Source organism: Rattus norvegicus, chromosome 16 (genome assembly GCF_021556685.1).
Source record: "Rattus norvegicus strain SHRSP/BbbUtx chromosome 16, alternate assembly SHRSP_T2T, whole genome shotgun sequence".
NCBI lineage: Eukaryota > Metazoa > Chordata > Mammalia > Rodentia > Muridae > Rattus > Rattus norvegicus.
The window spans coordinates 44,718,710-44,741,561 of NC_141549.1; the positions used below are offsets into that span (position 1 = coordinate 44,718,710).

The 22,852-nt window shown below is 32.8% G+C and overlaps 2 protein-coding genes across 4 annotated transcripts in view; one reads left to right on the plus strand and one right to left on the minus strand.

Moving 5' to 3' along the window:
• Erich1 (glutamate-rich 1) overlaps nucleotides 1–22,852 on the plus strand; it is a gene marked incomplete at its 5' end in the record, with an annotated part of 52,793,804 nt that overhangs the window by 13,848,150 nt on the left and 38,922,802 nt on the right.
• The window catches only part of Gpm6a (glycoprotein m6a), a 330,034-nt gene that overhangs the window by 15,105 nt on the left and 292,077 nt on the right, over nucleotides 1–22,852 (minus strand). For 2 of the 4 annotated variants that reach the window (XM_087588317.1, NM_001394534.1), the window contains 2 exon segments: nucleotides 12,246–12,341; nucleotides 9,340–9,532 (listed from right to left, as the gene is read on the minus strand). In XM_087588317.1, coding sequence (XP_087444443.1) covers nucleotides 9,340–9,380 — 41 coding nt within the window. In that variant the 5' untranslated portion in view covers nucleotides 9,381–9,532; nucleotides 12,246–12,341. 4 annotated transcript variants of the gene reach the window in all.

Sequence of the window (22,852 nt, forward strand, 5' to 3'; positions counted from 1 at the left end):
AGGTAGATTATAAAACATGTATATTCTATATGCCTAATGTCAACCTATGAATTTTGTTCTGCCAGCAAGGGTTTTTGTGTATATAGGCTTCTTCCTCATCCTCTATAGTCTCCCTTGTTCTCTGGTCACAGTAATAATGTCTATGAAACAGACTATGTTAGACATCTAATTTAATTATCATCTTTGTAGTGAGTAGCTTATTTCTCTTAACATGAAATTTTTGCAACTCATCCACATCTTATCACATATCAATTTATTTTCTAATGAGAAATAGTAGTTCCCTACCTATATACTATATTTTCTTTACATAGATGTTTGTCTGTAGATATTTAAATTGTTTTATACTCTGGCCTTTGAAAGTCGATGCAACAAACATGGTAAACCAGCTATATTTTGTCACTATACTAGTTTCTAGTGCATTTGATTTAACTTCTATCATAGAATATCATGAGTATTTTCTTGCAACTATAGTACCAACAATAAAAAGGAAGAGAATTCTCCATATGACAAGTAAACTTTTCTTGCAGAATCACAAATTAATATTAAGTAGAAATGATCCTGAAATCACCCCAGCATAATTTCTGAGAGGTTTAAAACAGTAATTCTCCATTTCTCATTGTGGTAAAAACATTGGTAAAAAAATCCATACTAAAATTAGATTTAGGAAACATAAACATATTCATACAAAGAACTGATACATAAATGATAGCTACAGTTAAACATGGATATATAGATAATAATGGGTAGATGACAGATGATATACTTCTATCCCATAGCTCTGTATTTAGCAGATCAATGCTCATTAAATTTAGAAAGAAGAATTAGCATGTTTGTAAATAAATTTCTATTTACAGCTCTTGATTTTGAAACTATCTACTCTGTGCTTATGCTCCATATAATATCTATTTAAAACACAGAAATATTTATAAGCATAGTTGTATCCTGTAGATGAAGAATATTCTATGAGTGCTAATTTTCATACATTATCTCTACTACTGAGTAGTTCACTGTCACTGAGATAAGAATTACAGAGTATGTCAATAAAATGCAAATGTGGGGATACCACCACCTCAGTGATTTCTGTTATCTATACTAAAGAATAGATCATACACAATAAGTGGAATATACGAGCTTTATGCTTTATATGTCATTTGGATATGATATTTTATCCTTAATACAACCTCAATATTGAAGTACCTAAGGGATAAATCTCATGAGTATAGCATAAATTTATAACACATTCAAAAAAACTATTCATTTTCACTAAACTTACCAATCTCTTTCATAAATAATATATCTATGATTTTACCTAATAAGATTTCCACTCAATTATTAAAGGAGGAGAAACTACTCAAAAGATAGAGGCAGATTGGAATGATGTGGCTTCAAGCCAGTACCTGGAAGAGATAAATTGTTGAACCTTCTGTAGAGTCTTGGACATGAGTCTGCCCCTGATAACAACTTTATTCCAGACTCATGAACTTTCCAACTATGAGAGAATATATGTTTTTATCCATCTTCCTTGTTGTCTTTCTCCTTATTTTTTCCTTAATGCTAGGGATTGAACTCGGGTTCTCCTTGTGTATGTTACTTCTCTACATCTATCCACAGTCCCGTTCCTATACTTGAAGCCACAATAATTTGAAGCTATTTTTTTATGGAAGTATCAGGTTCAGACATTTGTTCATCTAAATGGAAGAAGCCTATGTATGACAAGGTTCTGACACTGTCTAATGTGTCAATGATTTGCAAGTAATTTACTGGCATGCACTGATTGGATAGTAGTGCTAGAGTATGTAATCTCTCTTCTGAATTGGGAAGTGACAACTTTCGAAAGCAGAAAATGGTTACTGTATCCTAATGACTTGAAACCTATGTATTACTGAGCAGGAGATAAGTTCTTTGATATAGAAAATTAGAAATTGCTTTTCCATTTTCTGTTCTGTTTCATGAAATAATACAGATATGATCCATAAAGTTCATATTTAATAATTTTTCATGAGGTAAAAGTAAAAATGACATATTCTCTTATTAGATTTACATGCCTACTGTGGTATGGTTAAGTATAAATGCCACAATGTTGCTCAAAAGATTCCTGGAACTTTTTTTAATTTTACATGATCAAAACTCCATATTATCGAAAAATAACTCTAATTTAGTCTGACTCTCCAACCCAGCTACTTTTTGAGTTCTACTTTTTTAGATGAAACAGATTATGCTAGTCGTTTTATTTAACAACCATCCTTGTGGTGAGTAGCTTATTTTAGGTAACATGAAGTCTTTGCCATTCATTCACATATTGGCACAAGTCACGATATATTTTCTAATGTTCAATAGCAGTTTACTGCGTATATACAATATTTTCTTCCCCTACATATTCATCTGTGTATATTTAAGTTGTATTATACCCTGGCCTATGAAAGTCAATGCAATGAACATAGTAGAACAGCTATGTCCTGATTTTATTTTTAAATAACTACTCCAATTATTGACATGTAAGTAAGCGAAGTATGTTTAAAGGGAAATTTATATGGTAATGTATCTTTCAAATATCCCATCCTTTGGATGAAGCTAAAATCTTGACAAGAAAAAGATTTCCTAAGATATTCCTTTGTTTCACATTCAATACAATAAAAATTATTCCTAGAAATCTGCTTGTACATCACCTTTCCTTCTTGAACTATGACCTTAATGATGCATACATGGTGGTTTATGTTTTGAATTGTACATGCATAAGAATGTACTCACAATACATATATGATATATATATATAATATATGTGTGTGTATGTATAGTATATGTCTATGTATATGTAGAGACTATCTAAAAATTCATAAGAAAGAACAATGATATGGAGATAATCTCATGCTATCTTTACTTGCTACATATAATAAATATTTCTTTGTTTTCTTATTTTTCAGCTGGACTTGCTTTAGCTTTGCATTCATGAAGATTTGAACCCATTAAGTTCAATGACAAAATGACAACCTGTAATATCCCACCTCTCAGACTTTGTCTCTTTGTAAATCCTTTCAAAATTCTCAATGTTTGTTTATAAAACCATCTAAAAATTAAAAATAGCTTGTGCTTTATGTGTAGACATGGGACAAATAAAAAACAGAATTATCAGTGCTCATTCTTCCAATTTCTTATATAAATATTAATTTTATTACTTTGAAAACTTACACTCCAGCATTGCATTATGACTACATTAAAGAGAACACATTTTTCAGTGGTTTTAAGTCATAGCATATTTTACAATATGGAGATCCATTTTCTCTATTCTCTACTTTTAACAGTGGTGTAAAGAATAACAGCTTTCAAAGATGTCTACACAATACTTCCCAGCAAGTACTCATGAGTCTCTTTGTAAGCTCAAAAGGATTTTGCAGATTTTTTAATGATCACCAGTTAGAAAATATATCCTGGAGTAAATGGATACATTCAATGTAATTGTATGAATCTTTAAAACAGAAGATGTAAGAGCGTCACTATAAAATTCAGAGGGAGATTTCCAGGATGCCACATGCCTGGCTTTGAAGATGGAAAGGAACAAGGAGCCAAGAATGCAGGTGGCTTGTCAAAGATGGAATAACTCCAGAGATTCCAGATGGAATACAGTTTTGCCAACATCTTGATCTCAGCTCATTGCAATAAACCTAGTGAGACCTGCTTCAGATTTTGACTTCTGAAACTGTAAAAAATCAATTTCTTATTGTTAAGAAGCATAGTTTCTGTTTCTTAAGCACCTTTAAGGATTTGTAGTATAAAAATTGCCTGGTAAAAATGCACATTACTTGACTTATTTCAGAACTCATCAATTCAATAAGATTTTTCTAACACCAGTTTTACCTATAAAATAATGATCTGATCTCCAAGGTTAATCAGTTATCTACATGAACTCTTAATTTGTCTGCTATTGAAACATTTTGTAAGTAAAAGGTAAAACTGGTTTATGTATCAACACTGTAGATGTGTAGAGAAAGTTTACAGACTACCATAGCTTCAAAGCCTTACGTTATCTTGCCTAGTCTTATCTTGTCTCCTTGTTTCAACCATTAAAATGTCAGTAACTGTTTTGTTATTAATTCCCAAAAAATAAATATGAACAATGAAAACTGTAGATATTATAAATTTATAACATTAGTTGGAAATAAAACAGTGAATATTTGAGGTTAATGTTTACTTCATTTTAAATTGTTAAATAATATATAATATAGAAAATCAATTTTGATACATTAATATAATGTCAGAGTTAGAATATTTTAAAAATATAATGTGTTCTGTCTGTAAATCCATGTTATCATATCCTGAACCCTTTCTATTATTTTTTTAAATAAAATACAACACTTACAAAATAAATTATAGAGAGTTTTATTTAAGGGTAAAGCTAACATGTGACCAAACCTCAGAATATTTATTCAAGAGGCCAAATTATTTAGCAATTAAGTGTTTGGATCACCTTTTGATGTCTAAATTTTAACATACCCATATTTCATTGTTTTTAAATTTGTTGTGTAGTCATAAAATACTTAGCCTTCTCTTGCTTGCTTTGTCAAAAGATGAGTAAAGAACACAGCAGTAACACACTGTCAAACCTCTCCCAGGTAAGAGATTCTGGGACAAAACTTAGAAGAGTTCCTCTTCACCACACACAGCAGATATTGAGTCATTTGCAGAGGGTGTGAGCTGGAGGGGTTGTGCTAATATGTAGATGTTGTTGAAATGGAAGGATAATGGGAGGAGATTAAATTATAAACTAACTTCTCACAAGTTTGGAGCCCACACAAGATGTGGACTTGAAGAACCAAATCAGCCTATCAATGTCTAAAATGCTTCTGGGAAAACAACTAATAAGGGAGGGCAGTAATGGGGGGAGGATTGGGAGGGGAACACCCATATAGAAGGGGAGGGGGAGGGGTTAGGGGGATGTTGGCCTGGAAACTGGGAAAGGGAATAACAATTGAAATGTAAATAAGAAATACCCAATTTAATAAAAATGGAGAAAAAAAAACTTAACAGGTTACCTTAGCCAATACAATTTTTCCAGCTACATCTATTTATGTGGAAATATTAGAATTTCCTTTTTTTCTTTTTTTGAATAAAGAAATGTATTTTAAACAATAAATGTAATAAAGTTATATTAATCATAAAAAAATCTAAAAGCCGATTTAAAAAACATTCTCTGCTTTCTTTGAAGGCTTCCACACCTTGACTGAACAATGACAAACTATTTAACAGGTAGTTTTAACCGGAAAGTTAGAATGTAGAGTACACCAGTGGTAGTGCATGCCTAAAATGTCACTCTGAAGAATGGAAACCAACTGCAGACTTAACTGTGAAGAGTAAAACTCCATGGTAGACGGAGGACTAGTAAAACTCAATGGCTACATTTCATGGTTTCATGTTTTTCAAAGATTGTCCTTCAATGTTAGAGATGTGGATTATTCTTAGATACTTGCATTTATTTAGGAGGTGAAGAGAGAAATAAAGGAAAAGGGAGGGGAAAGGTAGAGGGGAGAGAAGGATAGAAAAAATAATGGAGGACGGAAAGAAAGAAAGTGAGAGAAAGAGAGACAGACAGACACACACACACAGGGAGGGAGGGAGGGAGAGAGAGAGAGAGAGAGAGAGAGAGAGAGAGAGAGAGAGAGAGAGAGAGAGAATATGATAAAGAGAATAACTCCTCAGATCCTTAATAAAACAAGTGGAAATTGGGGGCCTTTAGAAATTTTCATCTTGGGGATGGAGAGATGGCTCAGCAGTTAAGAGAACTGACTGTTCTTCCAGAGGTCCTGAGTTCTATTCCCAGCAACCACATGGTAGCTCCCAACCATATGGGATCTTGGGTATCTGAAGACAGCTACAGTGTACTCTTATACACAAAATAAATAAAAAAATCTTTTGTAAAAAAGAAATTTTCACCATTGTATGGTAGCTCTCTCATCTAATTAAACAAGCCATATTTTCTTTTTTAAGCATGTGATGTAGGAGTCTTAATATATAAATAAACACTAAAATTAATCACATGCTTTCTCTATGATCATTTTCCTATGTATTCTTTTCAAACAACTTTTTCATGGGCAAGTCATATCACCCATAAGTCTAATATTTGTCTCATCTACTTTATGGTTTTTGTTTGGCATCCTCTGTTTCTCTTTTTATTTTTCCTATTCTTTCTAACATTCCCATCCGTGTACGCAGCCCACCTGAAGGCAATCTCCACAACTTTGAAGTTTTCATAATTACAAACTTCTCAGTTCTCAGCCATCACACTGAGAGATGGATGGTACAGACCTTTGCTGTATTCTTCTGCTTTTCTTTGGAGGGGAGTTGCTTTTCTTTGGTTGGTTTTTGTTTATTTGTTTTTTTTTGTTTTGTTTTCTTTTGCTTTTTTGTTTATTTTTGGGTTTTTTTTGTGCAAATCAATCTATATGGAAGCTCTCTGAGACCTATATAATGAATTTAAGGAATTGAACTATGAAAAGAAATAATTTGACCTCCCCCGAATCAATGTACTATTCTCCTCATCCAAATATACTTTATTGGTCTTATATTTAACTTCTTGTATAATGGATCAAATGTACAATAAAAAATATGTAGTCTAAAGTTTCTTCTAAATTCACTTTCCAAAACACATACAGATAGTATCCTAAAAGTTTGAGCAGAGATCTGTGATATCTTAATATTTGCTGTTTAAATACATTTATAATTAATTATTTATATATATATATAGTCATTTATTAGTCTTCTGACACCGTACAAACTTTATGTGCTATGACTGAATAAAGCAATTTGAATTCAGACTAAATATAGAGAACTGTGGATTCAAAGACATCTGTGGTAGCTTAAAATAATGAACAGTGAGAACATATTTTGTCCAGACTAGGCTGAGATATAACTAAAAAGAAAATGTCAGTTTTATCACATTAAAATATGTCCATGAAATCATCTCACCAAAACTCTCCTGAACTAACTAGCAATAACCCAATTGGATTTTCTTTTCTTTCTTCTTCATCTCCTCCTCTCTCTCCCTGAAAGAAAGGGGTTCATTATGTAGCCCTGGCTGTCCTTGAACTCAGCATGTAAACTAGGCTGGGCTGGAATTCAGAGATCAGCCTGTCTCTGCCTCCTGGATGCTGGTGATAAAGGTTCTGCACCACTGTGCCCTGCTTACACAGTTGGATTTTGAAATAACACATTCCATGTGAATTATAGGCATATGAACTTTAAACAAAGGATGATTCTGGCAATCTAAATCCAAGATGCTGATTTGGTTCTATGTGTTTGGTAATGTTAAATTCAATTAATAAATCATAGGAATGCATATTTATTACATAATTCGATGGGTAAAGCTAGTTTAAAATAATTTGTAAAATAATGTTATAATATGAAATAGACAACTTTTAATTTGCTAATAAGTATCCATATGCAAGTTTGGGGGACATAATATTTCAAATATATGGATTATAGTTTTTAATAATTATTTCCCATTTTCTCAGCACTGAGGATTGAATTTCATAGACTCTAGATGAGGCTCTCATACTCACAAACTAAGTGTTACATTCTACCACATGGCACCATCCTCAGCTCATTTTGTGATTTTAATGTTGAGAAAGACTCATACTAAATTTCCAAGGATGACATTGAACATACTCTATATTTGAGCTTCAGATTCACCTTAACTCAGCCTCATGAGTAGCTAAGCTTATAGAGATTTGCCACATGTCTTGGCTGGTCTCATTGCTTCAGTAATTCCTTTTTTTTCTAATCACTGCTTGTTGAAGGACTACAGGCTTCCTTCATTATATTTCAATTTTAGTGATCAGAATTTATCAATGTTTAAAGTCTTCAAATTTTTAAGATAAATATAAAAACTAAATAACTTTTCCTTAAAATACATGCTACCTCTTCTTTTGCCAAGAACATATCCTTTTTCCCACAGAGTAGAGAATTGTAATTCTACTGGACAGCAAGAATGTACATCTGTATTCTCTACATTCACAGGGAATATTAACATTAGTTACCTCAGTGATATAACTTATTAAAAGTATTGTTGAAAACAATATGCTTATAGTTTATTAAGACTAAAGAAATTTGGCAACATTGTAAACTGTTTTTGAGACAGGGTCTTCATGAAGCCATGTAGATCAAGCTGGTTTGAAACAGAGATATGCCTGCCTCCTTTTCCCAAGTTCTGGGATTAAAGGTGCCAGCTACTACACTTGGCCCTAATATTGCATAGTTTGATACTGTAGTTATAGGAGAGTTTTCTTCTAATAAGGAGTTAGTAGACCTCAGTGTGACACCAAGAATGGATTTGGATAAATTGCAGTTGATTACTTTGGATATGGTTAAAGAGCAATGGCACCACAAACAGCATGACAGCCATTATGATTTGAAAGTATAAAAAATCTGATTCCAGAAAATGTGAGCATACAGTAAAACCAATTGAGTGTGTTTAGAAAGGAATAAAATAAATATTTCAAACATACAAAACAAAGCAGCATGAAATAAAGTCAAGTAGTGTCAAGGCTAAGAAACATGAGTAGTTTTGGAGAAAGATAGTTTGTATTAAAAAACATATAAAAGTAATTTCTGTCTATGATTATGAAATCACCCAAGAGATTATGAGAATTAATTATTTGGAAATGAATACTCTTGTAAGTGAATCCCGAAGATTTGTTCTCTGTAATATTAAAGAGGCTTAAACCAAAACAAAAGACTTTCACTTCCAGACTGCTAGAGTTATGTTTACAGAAATATTATTTTTACATCTTCATAACTTTTATCCTAAAGGTACATTTTAGGGCATCAAAAGCACAATTCTGTATGATATTTAATTTTTATCTTACAAGAAACCATAATAACTTTTAACAATATTTACAGTATTTTCTGTAATGTAGAGGAAGTAATATAATTCATGACTGGGTTAAAGTTGTGAAGTGTCTAATCCTGCTTAGAATTTTATAAATTTCCTAGAATTAACAGTCAAGCCTAGATTTGTGCCTGCCTTTATCCTCTGTCTTTTCATATTCATTTTAAGAAGAGCCTATGTTCAAATTTGAAGAACAAGGCAAAATTTTCCTGCTTCATGGAACTTTAATTCGTATAAAAGTCTTGGTAAAACCTCTACTACTTTGGCCTTGGGTACTATGCAAAGTACTTTGTGTTCATTGACAGATCAACCCATTTTTTTATTTTTGTTTTTTGTTGTTGTTTTGTTTTGTTTTTCTAATCATCACCTTACCTAGCTAGGCCTCTATTTATTTAGGAAAATAGTAGGAACATAAACAATGTAACGCACTTACTAAAAGGTGGATGTAAAAAATGACTTACATGGTAAAAACATCCAGTGTGTCTCCAGCAGTTCTTGCCATCTCAAAGTAGGTCTGCAGAATGTTGACTGTTCCAGAAAGGGCTTCATGACCACAGCCACAGAACAGGGCAACGCCTGCATACAGCAGGATGGTAGCAATCAGAGAAGCATAGGGAATACCTCCCAGGCATTTAATGCAGCACTCAAAACACCCTGTAGAAGAGCAAATGAAAAAAAGAAGGAAAACTCATGTTATTTATGCATCTTGATAAAATATTTCTATGACCTCAACACTTTAGGATATTGTATTAATATTGATAGATGATCCCAAGCCAAGCACATTAGATCAAGTCCTAGAGGGTACTGGAAAGAATGAGGATGAAGTCCATTGTTACAGTCCATGCTCTGCCATCAGGTGGACACTTGCAAGGCTCACAACTTCATCTTCTACCCTAGTCCAGCCAAAGCCCCTCTTTTCTAACCATACTCCTATAAACCACCACACAAGCATGCATATCACTCTGGTTTAAATTCATTGCTCATGTTTTTAATGTGTTTTAATTTTATTTAAACAGTGTCTATTTCTTTGAACTGTTTATACAATTTTCAGATCATTATTTGAAACCTGTAGTACTCTGCAAATTCAACTGAGTTTTGACCTACAGAACACAAATGTAGAGAAGAAACAAATCAGGCAGTATTAGAATACATATTCTAATACTAATATTAAAGAAATTAAAGATGAGTTCTGAGTTCATATATGTGTGTTCCTTACACAGTGACTCATAATGAAAAATATATTTATAGTTTTTGGTTAAAAATAAATGAAAAAGACCTGGACACAGATGAAGGCAGAGAACAGGAAGAGCATAATACTGATCCCATCACTGTGATTTTTAACAGCTTAAATCTTTTGACTTACAATGAATGGAGAACATAAGAGGATGACCTTGTACTGTTCTTGTGATGATTAAATGAGACAATATATAAAATAATACCTGTACAACAAACAACTCCATAAATGTAAGCTGCTGTCATTAGTCATAATTCAAATTGAGGATAGAATTGATACCATAGCATGAAATTAATTTGCTCCATAATACACTTCATATACATGTCCTGAACATAATTGTGTAATATTTTTAGTGGGTCTACATTCTAATTATATCCTGTCATATGAGGCTTATTCTTAGACTCTTCACTGGCAGCACTGTCTCAGGGCTAAAAACGTTACATATTTGGGAGGATTTGTCTTTCAGATTATAATACTTTTTGGTTATAGATTCTTTATCTTTGTGCATCTTAATCTTTATGTTTTATATGCAACAAGATATAAAATAGGAGATTCAAAAGTTCCCCTGTAAAGTGACTTTATGTTTGGAGAATGAGCTAGTGTGTTATTTTGATATAGATCATTACACAGGCTTAGAGAAGCGTAACCCATAAGATTTCCTTCAGAAGAAATTTAAACAGGAGTCCAACACCACCCCCACTTTTGTTGCTCTTTCTTATGAAAGAAAATTTTTATTTCCTGAATATATGTATATATATATATATATATATATCCTACACAGAGAGAGAGAGAGAGAGAGAGAGAGAGAGAGAGACAGAGACAGAGACAGAGAGAGAAATAGAGAGAGAGAATATATAGGGAAGTAGAAAAGGTTAGAACAGCTTGAAACTTCATATAGTAGAAAAAAATTTCACCAACAGATGGCTGAGACCAGTGTATAGTATTTGAATGTCATTGAGCCCAGTTTTGGTAGAGCCTAAAAGGGTGGCAGAGAAAAAAAAACTCGACTATTTTCTTTCAATCTTCTATCCTTTCCATCTCAGTAATTACTTAAAATTGAAGGGGAAAACAAGTACTAACAAGATTAGTACTAACAAGATTAGTACTAACAAGAGAAAAGACTTCCTAATCTGTCAAGTTTACCAAATGGCTACAATGACTTTGAGTCCTAGTTTTATGGTTCCTTTCTGTTCCTATTCTCAAAGCATTAGATAGTTAGGGAAGAATTCTACTGCAGACCCTTTATAATGTCAAAACTAAATGCTCATGCTCAACATGATCACCTGCTTATAAGTTCAGACACAAAGAAAAGATAATAAATAGTGAGTGCCATCACCTTTGCTTTATCCTAGAGCACAGGACTTTTTACAGGAGAATAAAATGGGAAATCAGAGTACCTCAAGAACAGATAAAATAAACACATAAAAATGATCACCAAAATGGTCATTGAGGACTTCTGGTTTATGTTATTCCCAATGTAGAGCTAGTTTGTACTTAGTTAATCTTTATCCTACTGTGCTGTGTGTGGGCAATATTAGCTTCTGTGCCATGTTTTATCTCCCCAAGAAGAAATGTGCTCACAAACCAGAACATCAATTGCAACTTTAACTTGCTAGTGGCTTCCAAAATTTAGAAATATATAATACACTAGAGGAAAACAAAGTTGGTGACTCTGAATTAATACACATTTCGAAAATAGTTCAGTATCCAAAAGACACCAAAATGTATCCTTCTTCCATGTTGAAATGCTGTCATATAAATTACTCAGAATTATGTTACCTTTGCTGACAAATGCAAGTTCCTATAAATTTCCATTTCTGTGCAGTAGAAAAATTGAGGGTAGAAAAATTGAAGTGTTGACCCTTTGCAAAACTTCTGTTCAAATTAAATCCTTAAGCAGATGCTGGGGACATACTGAGCTTGTGAAGGACTATATCCTCATCAAAGCCTTTCTTCCTATGAGCCTGAGCAAAGTTGTCTACTGCATTTAAAGAAGTCTTTTTGAGCTCTCATATGAAGAAGCTGCACATCATTTCAGCATTCTCTCCAGCTGCCAGAATCCCACATAGTTGCTGGTAGGGGAGCTTCTTTCCACCCACAGTGAGAAACAGCCTTGGCAGATAGTAGCATTACCATAGCAACCATGCCTCTGGGCCAGGATGCACTCCCAGTAATCACTGTTGAAGGCTGAGGATTCTGTTGTCCCCCATCATCATGCTTTTACTGAACCTAAAGTACAAAAACACTCTATTAAATGAAAATTAATGAAGTATAGTAATTGGGGTTCTGGCACTGGAGGGAATAGATTTCTTGAGAAAAAAAATCTCTACAAAGACAGTAATGATCACTTTGTATATTTTTCAACACTACATATTACGAGAATAGGACCTTTTAATTCTCAAATAAAGCTAAGATTCAAATATTGATGGAGAATTGGCCTGCTATATCCATGTGTGCACACAAAAAGCATTTATTATGTCCAGTTTCTGGGTAAAGTGTCTCAAGTAAAATAATGCAATATTGCTGGTTTTAAGATAAAGATAAACTTGAAAGGGTTCAGAAAGCTTTGTTTTCAACACAACCTAAAGACATTAGCGTGTTGACCATTATTTAATGAGGTTATATAAAGTGGTTTCTTCAGATATAAAATTTGCAGAGGAATCAGAAATTCCCCTGATATGATTGTTCTTAAAAGGTGCATCTTTACCTTTTTATACACTATAAAATCTGTTTGCCCCTACTGAACTATTAACAAACAAGACAGTCCTTGACTACAATTATTTCTCACTCTGTACCAAAGTGAAAAACAAGAACTAAAGGAACAAGAAAGAAAGAGTAATTAAGTGGAAGCCAGCACAACAGAAAAGAGAGACCAACAAAATAAGAATAATCATACACGAAAAATGTATGCATTCATGATTTTTCCTAGTATCTTTTATTGAGGACATGTATTCAAAAAAAATTCCTATCTTAGTCATTATCAGATAGGCAGAAAGGAGTTTTGATTTATTAGCTATCTATTCTCCTCTGTTACATATGTTCTCCTTGTCCCTGTCCCTGTCACTGTCCCTGTCCTCTCCTTTCCCTTTCTCCTCTCTCACCTCTCTTCTCTCTTTACTTTTCCTTCCTCTCTTCTCTCCCTTTCGTTTTCCTCTCTTCTCCCCCTCCTTCTCCTCGCCTCTCCTCCTCTCTTCTCCTTCTCCTCTCACTATCTCTGTCAATAACACCTCCCATCCTATCATAATCATATCGTACATGATCGTAGCACATCAATTACCTACCACATACCCGTCTTGATTTATGGTAGAGGAAACTGCACTCACACAGTCATTTTTTCAGGTGTGCCATTACCACTTACTGTTCACTTAATTTATCCTGTACATTTTAGAGATTCTATATATTAACTCAGTACATTTTGATTGGCTTTTTCATATTTATTTTAGAACTATGACCCTTAAATTATTTTCTAGGTCCTGAGAATAATTTCGGAATGTTTTGTTATGTTGTTGATAATCATGTCATCTATGAATATTCTAAGTGCTTTCTCTGTCTTTTCTATACTTGTACATTCTTATTTATAGTTTTTGTTATCTTACTCTGTTAAGTAAAATCAATTAAATGTAAAGAAAAACTGTATCATTTTTATTTCTATAAGAGAAACAATGTTTTATTATTAATTTAATGTTGTCTTCTTTGTCTAAATGGGTCTTTTGTGTTTTGAATTCTAAAACTTACTTTTATATCACATGGAAGTTCAATTTTTGCTACCCTTCTATTACCAGTCATGTCAATATTTTTCTTATATTTTATTTATTTTTTCCTTATTGGACTTTATTATTTTACTTCAAAAACCAGTAGTCATGCTAATTTTTAATATGTAGCTAAAATTTTACCTTACCATAATTTTTATTGGATATTTTGTTTTTATAAGTCTACTTAAGGATATGATTATTTAACCCTCACAGAGATGCCAGGGATGGTGCTAGTGGCTAGAGATGTAGAAATTAACAGGACCAGCAGTCTTCATTATCCTGGACCCCTGAGATCTCTCAGACACTGGATCACCAATCAGGCAGCATATACCAGCTGAGACGAGGCCCTCAACACATATACACTAGAGGACTCCTGGGTCTGGATTCAGTCAGAGAAGTTGCCCTAGGGGCCCCAGGAAGTTTAGAGGTCTGGTTGGGTGGGTGGGGTGGGGACATCCTTGTGGAGACTGGGGTGGCAGGGTAATGGGATGTAGAAAAGTAGGAGGGTGGAGCAGAAAGGGAATAATATCTGGAGTGTAAAATTTTTTTAAATGACAAAACAGAGATAGAAGGTAGATAATGAACAAATTGTCAAAATTATATTTATGAGTATTTATTTGTGAAAAGTGTGAAGAAATTTGAATAAAGAAGACAGATTAGTAATATTAAAATATCAAGTAAAGGAATGAGTAAATGAGGTGGCATCTACAAAATATCAAAAAGATGTGAAGATATATAAAATAAAACATTCTAGTGGAATTCTTTTCTTTAATAGAAGACTAAATGGCAAAGAAAATATCTATACCAAGGTAAAACACTAAGACAAAGATGGAAATTGGAAAAAATGCACTATAGGAGATTTAAGGAAGAAGCAACCTTCATTACCAAGCATGAGGTGTGTCAATAACAAGGGTAAAACAGAGGTCGGATTTTCATAGAATAGTTAATATGAAACAGTTTTCTAGAAGTTGAGAGGGTAAGCCTCTAGCTAGTCAGAGATCACTCAGTTGTCTTTTGATGATTTTTCTGCCCAATGGTCTAATGCCCATTCACTAATGCTGCAGGGCAGCATGCTAGAACCTCGAAGCCCCTGAGGCCTGATGATGAATTATGTTGCCCCAAGGATTCTTGAAATTTCAAAGAGAAGACCCCAGAAATCAATTTGGGTATTAGACAAATCTTGGTAATCGATGAGGGTCTTAGTATTATCTTCAGAAGTGGGAAATGAGAGATTATCAGCTAAAGTTAAAATATTAATAAATCTTTACACCCTTCACCTCTTTTTAAACTGTCACCTTAGTTTCTACTTTAGCCTTTGCATTTTAACGGAGTGGAGACCAGCTGATTTTCTCCTGTCCAATTGTAGATGGAAACACATCCCCTGGTGGGACTGAGAGAACCATGACAGAAATTCACAGGGCTAAGCTCATTCAATATGCTCACCCCTTTTGTATATCTGGCCAAATGCCACTCACTGTTTGAATCATAAACAAAAGTTTGGTTGTGTGTCTATTAGGTCTATACATGTTTTATGTAGAATTAATTAAGATTGTTATTATTTGGATGCTACTTGTTCCTACATATTAATGAGCTAAAATGTAAGCATTTAATGCTGCTCCAGAAACTTCAAAAATATCATATCAAAATGCGTGTTCTTTATGTCTTGTGATCACAATATTATTTAGTAAATCAAAATCACTGACATTAGGCTAAAAATGTAAAAGTATCCAAATATTATAGATATAGCTCCTTGTAGATGATGATTCAAGGATGAACAATGATAGTTCAAACTTAAACTTATAAAAAATATTTACACTAAACAATGCTTATCAAACATTTTATTGAGTGGTAGTATAAATGTTTTTAATGACTGCAATTAATAAGAGTATAATCCAGTATACATTATAAACAGTATATATAAACAGATTATAACTCAAATAATTAAAAATTTTAAAATATTGTCTTTATTAACATTATTTTCAAATATTTCTTGCTTTTATTCATATACAGAGTCAGCTTATTAAGAAATCTGTGATCTACCATCACAATCATAACCTTAGCACAACTGAAGCCACAGTGGAAATACAGTATAGACCTTGAACCCCAGCAGGTAGGCAGTGAAACCTACCGAAATAAAAACAAAAACCTAATCTACAAAGTCCATAGTTCTGGGAAAGTCTCAGAATGTTTTAACGTTGCTTTTTGGCTTCTTTAGTTCTGCCTTTTGCTAACTCAAGTGTGTCAACTCAGGATGTGTATTTCAGGTGGGCTTAAAAGCCCACCCTGAAAAGAAAGGCTCAGGGCTATGCTGGGGTCCCAAACCCCAAGAGTAGTTAATGGCTGCCTAATAAAGACTATCTCTTGATTTATACCTGTTCACTAGTTAGTAGTCTTCTCTGGAGGATATCTCACAATACTATGTTGTTATATAGCATTGCCAAAATAGTGTTCTCCAGTGATGGACAGGTTATGACTGTAAATATTTTATTCATTGCTACAATACTGTACTTAAACCACGTTCTAATAAAAGAAAACAAGTTAAAAGGATCTCCCAAGTTTGGAGGCTTTCTTTTACCCTCTTACCTTTATAGTTAATTAACAAAATCACCAGAAATTATGTCCTAACTAAAGACCCCAGATTCCCATCATTTTTTAGTGGATTCTGATGTACAGAATCATGATGTTTTAAGATATATCTGTAAACTATGGGACACATATAATATAGTGATTAAACAAGTACCATTACGAGAACTTATGAACATTATTATCACACAACTAATCTTATCCCTGAATTTTCTATGAACACCTTGACCTGTCTCAGAAACATGGTCAAGACTACCACTACATTAACTGGCATCATCTCCCAGCTCTTTATGACCCACGTGACAGCCGAGTGACTATTGTCAGTAGACACTGAAATGCATATGAAAGGCTATTTACTATGAATCTTTTCAGAAAAAAATGTTCGTTTTTATACTTGTTACTATTTAAGGTGCACATAGTTTGTTAGAATTATATTGAGAATTACAGAACTTTCTGTACTGGTCAACATGACTTAGCAAAAGGAATGTTTTGATTAATTAGCTTGTTTCCTCAAGGCAGAAAGCTAATTGCTTCGTTAATGATTAGAACCATACACTTCTAGCTGTGATAAATAATCCCACAGGGTAAAGGAACAGAGAGGGGTAGACAAGTTTCAAATATGGAAAAATAACAAAACAAGTTTTAGGAGAAAAATGTTTGGAGCATATTAAATCTGGTCTGATTTGCAAATACATGTAAGGTTTTCGTAGACCTAAGATAGCTTACTTACGTGATGTCTGGAGATCCAGTCAAAATTTTCATCTATTCCTGCAATAGATTTATTCTTGATATATACCACCTAAATTGAATGGCTTGTTCCCTCACGATAGTCAGAGATCTGTTCAAGACAGTGATCATTCGTTCATTTGCTTATTCATATACTTGTATATTTGCTCATTGGTTGTAATATTCACTGTCTAACAAATTCTCTTAGACTTAGCTAAAAATAACAATTTATTATTGTCTCATCATTTGACAGGGCAGCTGTCTCTCCATGCAATTGTGGCTAGGGGATATTCAAACCTAAGTTGTTTGAATGTACCAGGTTAAGCTGTATGTGCATAAAATTTTCCCCAAAAGCATGAAACCTGAGCTAGCATATGGGGCAAGTCTGAGGTCTCAAATTTATACAAGAAAATATCAAAGATCGTTTGTACCCATCAGTACTTAAACCTGTTTTGAATGCATTTTCTTTCAAAATTCTACTTTGATAAAAAACCACAGTGAGGATTTTTAGTTTGATTCTGAACAAAACTCAAAATAAAAATCAAAATGACACACCAAGACATCAGAAGAGTACCTACAAAGTACCTTAAGGTTTAGAATCATTAATTTCCTTATAAAAAATCTGACAAGAAAAGTGGAGAACATTTGCCTCTTTAGGCACCTAATTTTGGAAATAACTTTGCTGTTTTTTATTTAAAGGAATTTATTACCTGAAGTTATTTATTAGTATTCAATAAAATTTTATATGATTCTAAAAGGCTTTAGCAAATGTTGCTCCAGATTAATGGGCGACTTGGGGGATGAGTCTCTTGGACTAAGGTAACTATGCAGGAAATGGGTGCACTTTGTTTGATATCACATGGCACCAATTCACTTATTGGAGGAACTATTTAAAGCATTCTATTACACAAAAATCTAGCAAAAAAACTTTGTCTTCATTGGCAGTAAGGTAGACTTGCCATTATCATAAAGTATCTTAATTACTAATAAAAGTTATACTTTAATTTTGTTCTATAGTATGAGTACAAATGGAGAGCCTCCATAGATTTATAAAATGTTTCTTTGAATAAAATTTTTAATATAGTAGAGAAGTAGTTGATTTAAAATTCATTTCCATATATTTACATATACCTGATTAAATTACATAATTGAACATTAAGCAAGAGCCTTTTAAATGTATGTTTTTAAAGATATAATTTGGTAATATCTTGGCTATGAGATGGACACTATGTATCAAAAAATAAATGTAACATTGTGTTGTATATACACACCACTGGGATGCTATAACTGAACTATTTCTAGTGTGGCAAGTAATGAATTTTTGCCTCAAGATAAATACTTTATTTGTAGTTCACATTGTTAGTGTAGTTTTGTATTATATTTATTTATGTATTATATATTATTTATTGGTGTGTTTGTGTGTTTTTGCATATATATGTATGTATGCCTTGGTGTATGTTTGCAGAGGTCAGAAAACAATTTCTAGAATTTGGTGCTCCCACCATGCGGGGCTGTGCACGAGTCTCAGATACTCAGGTTTGACTATCTTCCTGTACTTGGGTTCTATATGGTTACTTTCAAACCATAAAAGAAGACCTTAAAAAATATAACAACTAATTCCAAGAGAATGTTTACATTCTAAATCCTAAAATGTGAAAAATATATTGGTCATTGCTAAAGCCATATAATACAACATAAATAATATATGTAGATCTAAACTTTTTTTCTCAAATATTTCTCTAAGGTAACTTGAATTTTTTGAACTTTCACATTTATTTCAAATTTAAAAGATCTTATCTTTCAAAAGTAGATGAGTAAAATTTTCTTTCATAGTTATTACAATATATCAAAACTGCCTACCAGACAAAAAATTTTAAGCTATTTTTTCAAGTATTCTTATATTGAAACATTGCTTTAAATACCTAGCGAATGAAATAAATTTTGCATGTAATCTTTAATTATGATATTATTACAAGGATATTCAAAATAGCATGTATAATAATTATTTCAGGATAATGAGAATCAAAATGCCATTAGAAGTGAGAGGAAAATTCTTTTTCTTTCTACTGAAGTTTTTGCCTGTGTGAAAACCTGAAATTAATCTATGATCCTTTGGAATCTGAGAGAGGCTGATGGAAATCCTTCAAGGAAGAGATGCTGTGGCAAATGTTGTCTTTTCTCAGGTATCAGAGCCTCTGAAAGCTAAATTGTATTTTAAATCAAAAGAATAAAATTTTTATTCTCTCTCCTAAACAACTCTTTTCCTGTTGCTTATTAAAGGTTCTATTTCCAGATTCCTTGTTCAATACAAAATCATTTAATACAAAAATAAATAAAAATGTATTCAATTCATTATCTTTTTAAAGGTTTGGAGCAAATGTTGGTTTTATCTTAGCCAAGCCTCAGACTGTCATTTTATTGTTTCTGTTACAATTTGAATGAGTTCCACAATTATGAAAGACAAATGGATGGTCTTTTATTTCTGCAATCTCACTCCTAATTTGTCCCATACCCCAAATGCTGGATGTCTTTTGCTTTTCTTGATCATATCCCATATGATCCTTAGACAGTGTGGGCTAAAAGGAAAGGTTTAAAGAAATGAGAACGTACAAAACACCCTGTGAACCTGTCACAGCCAAGCCTGCCTTGTAGCTGTTTTTGTATTCTGCTCACCATGGGGCACAACTTTAAGGGAGCTCAACCTATGGATGAAAACCTGCTCTCCACATAAGTCTTTTTATTTCAAGTTACTAATCCCCAGAATTTCATGAATACACACAAAGCTTATTTTTTGCTCCTTCCAGTCACCCCTGGTGATGGCAAAGACAAGATTTGCTTGAAGGCTGGTAAGAGAAAGTCTGGAATATGTGACAAAGCAAACATATTCAATAAGATATTCATTCCTTACAGTCACTAACAGATAGAGCTTGGTTTGACTGATAGCTTCTGAGACCAGAGGCTATGTTTTACACATCTTTGTGTAAGCAGCATTTCAAACAGTTTTGCTTAGAAAGACAGGAAGCACTGACTAATTTGAACAGAACGACATTGTTTTGGTTTTTCTTTGGTTATTCTATTGTATAGAAAGTAAAGATCAAGTCTAGACATCAAAATGTGTGCTCATCAAAGTCTTAATTTCACCAATTTCTTAAGGGAATAACAGATATTGGAGTCACAAAAATGGAATTGAAACCTTAAAAGTATATTACACATAAGATAAGTAATTGTTGCATTTGGTCATGATTTGTTTCCTAGATAGGGTGAAAGAAGACACAGAAAATAATAGAACTAGTCTACCTTTGCTTTTTTCAAAAACTAGTAGTCACTTAAATTTCTTGGGTATTTTTTTCCTATTTTGAAATTTGAGAAACAAAACTGAATTTGTGAACACAATTGAAATGCTTTGAAAGACATGGGACTAGTTTTATTCTCTTTGTAGCTCTTGTGAAAAAAGCAATTGAAAAGTCTTGCAATAGGCAAAGACTTTTATTTTTTAAATTTTCTCTTTAAATTATTTATTTTATTTTTTGAGATTCAATTACCTCATTTCCCTCTTCCATTTATTCCTTCCCAAAACACCCTTATGCCCCTATCCAGGATTTTTCAATTGATGGTGCTTTTTTTTCATTAGTTGCTAATTGTAATTACGTTAGTAGTTTCATTAATTAATTCCATTAATTCTGTAAATAACATTGATAGTTGTATATATATAATTATATACAAATATATTTTCTACAAATATATATATACATATAAATACATGTATGTGTACATAAATGTACATGAATATAAATATTACTTCTAAATGCATAAATACAATCTACTTAGTGTGTATAATGCAACATAATGTATATTTTCAGGGCTGACCATTTGGTAGTAGGTGACCACTTGCTGTGCTCTTCCCTGGAGAAGACTATTTCTCCTGCTTGCAGCATTCCTTAGCTGCTATTAGTATAGGATTGAGGACTCATTGCCTTTTTCCCATGCATACATACATACATACATACATACATACATACATATATACATACATACCCACATATATACACACATGTATGATTCTTTTATCTTCACATAAGAGTTTTCAGGATCTGAAGTATTTCACAACCAGAATAGAATTATGATAATTCAGAGGAAATATGGGGGAGAACTAACCTTGTCCTTTCATGACTAGGAAGCATGAATTGTAAGAATAAGTGTGCTATGTATGGTTCAACACAGAAAAACAATGAAAGCAAAAGCCAATGGAAGAGAATCTCTTCCTCTTCTATATTATGCTTCCAGTCTCAAGCACTACTTGATAAACTGCATAATGTAGCTGATTAAAGAGATGCATTTACTTGAAACTTTCATAGATGCTGATGTACTAAACAACAACAAAAAAGACATGTTGGGGAGAGTTAAAATTTGTTTCATTTTAATCATTTAAAAATTTAATTAAGATAAATATGAAATATTGATAAAATGCTCTTCTATAATGAATCCTCTTCTATAGTGAAGATGTCCTGTCCTTTTTATATTTAAAGATGTATTAACTGTAAATGTTGAGTCTGCTGATGAACAAAAGGGATATCACATGGAGCTGGACTTTGGTACTGGTATGTTTGAGACTGAAATATTGAAAACTCATATTATATGAAGCTACTGTTCATTATATGGGCTAGTCATTAGTAATGCTTGCACATGGCAGTAAAATTCAACTAGAAGGAGAGACAGATGTCAAAAACAAGCCTGGGCAGTGGGTGGGGTATTCACCAAGATGTAGCTAGCTAGTCTTCATAAAAGTCAAATCTTTATGTGCCATGTTGGGAGCCTTCAGATGTTCTCCCTCATTGCATCTCTGACCTCACCCCTTTTTCCCTTTATTTATTACAATCACTTATTTGCTGCACAGACAACCCCCAAGACACATAGGAAAGTTTTCATGCTGTATGATCTGTTCCACGCTTTCTTCCTGTAAAGAGCTAATTAACTAACTCTGACTTTTACAGGATTTCATTAATATCTTGTCTAACATTGCATTTGCAAATTGAATCCCATTCTATTCATATTGCCTTGCTCTGCTTTTTTCCAATTCTACATTATAGTACTTTGTCTAAGTGTTTAAATATAAAATAATGTAGTCCTTTAAAAATTGTTTGGATGTAGGTAGGTCTGAGAATGTATATATATGTATATTGTGTATATGTATATGAGATATGTGTATGTATATATACTGTCTACTCATGTGATATATAGGTGTATACATAAATAAATATACATATACAAATATATATATATATGTGGTATGTATGTACATATGTATTTAGGTATCTCAAATGTAGAGCCCTGAAACTAGAATTACAAAAGTTTGTGAGGCATTAAATAATGAATAGGAACAGAACTCATGTTATTGGCAAAAATAGCAAGTATTCTTAACTGCTAAGATCTCTCCAGGCACAACACACTATGTTAATGACACTGTATTATTTATTGTTCATGCAATTATCCATAAATCCATGGGTAATAAGTCTATTATTTCATAAGAGAAGTATACAAACAACCTTAAAGAAATTAGTAGTAAAACTATGTTGTAGTTTTTTGGCTTCTAATTTGTTCTTTGGTTTTTATGGGGTTTTTTTGTTTTTGATTTTGTTTTTGCAATCACTAGAAGAAAACTTAGTTTTTCAGTGTTTTTTA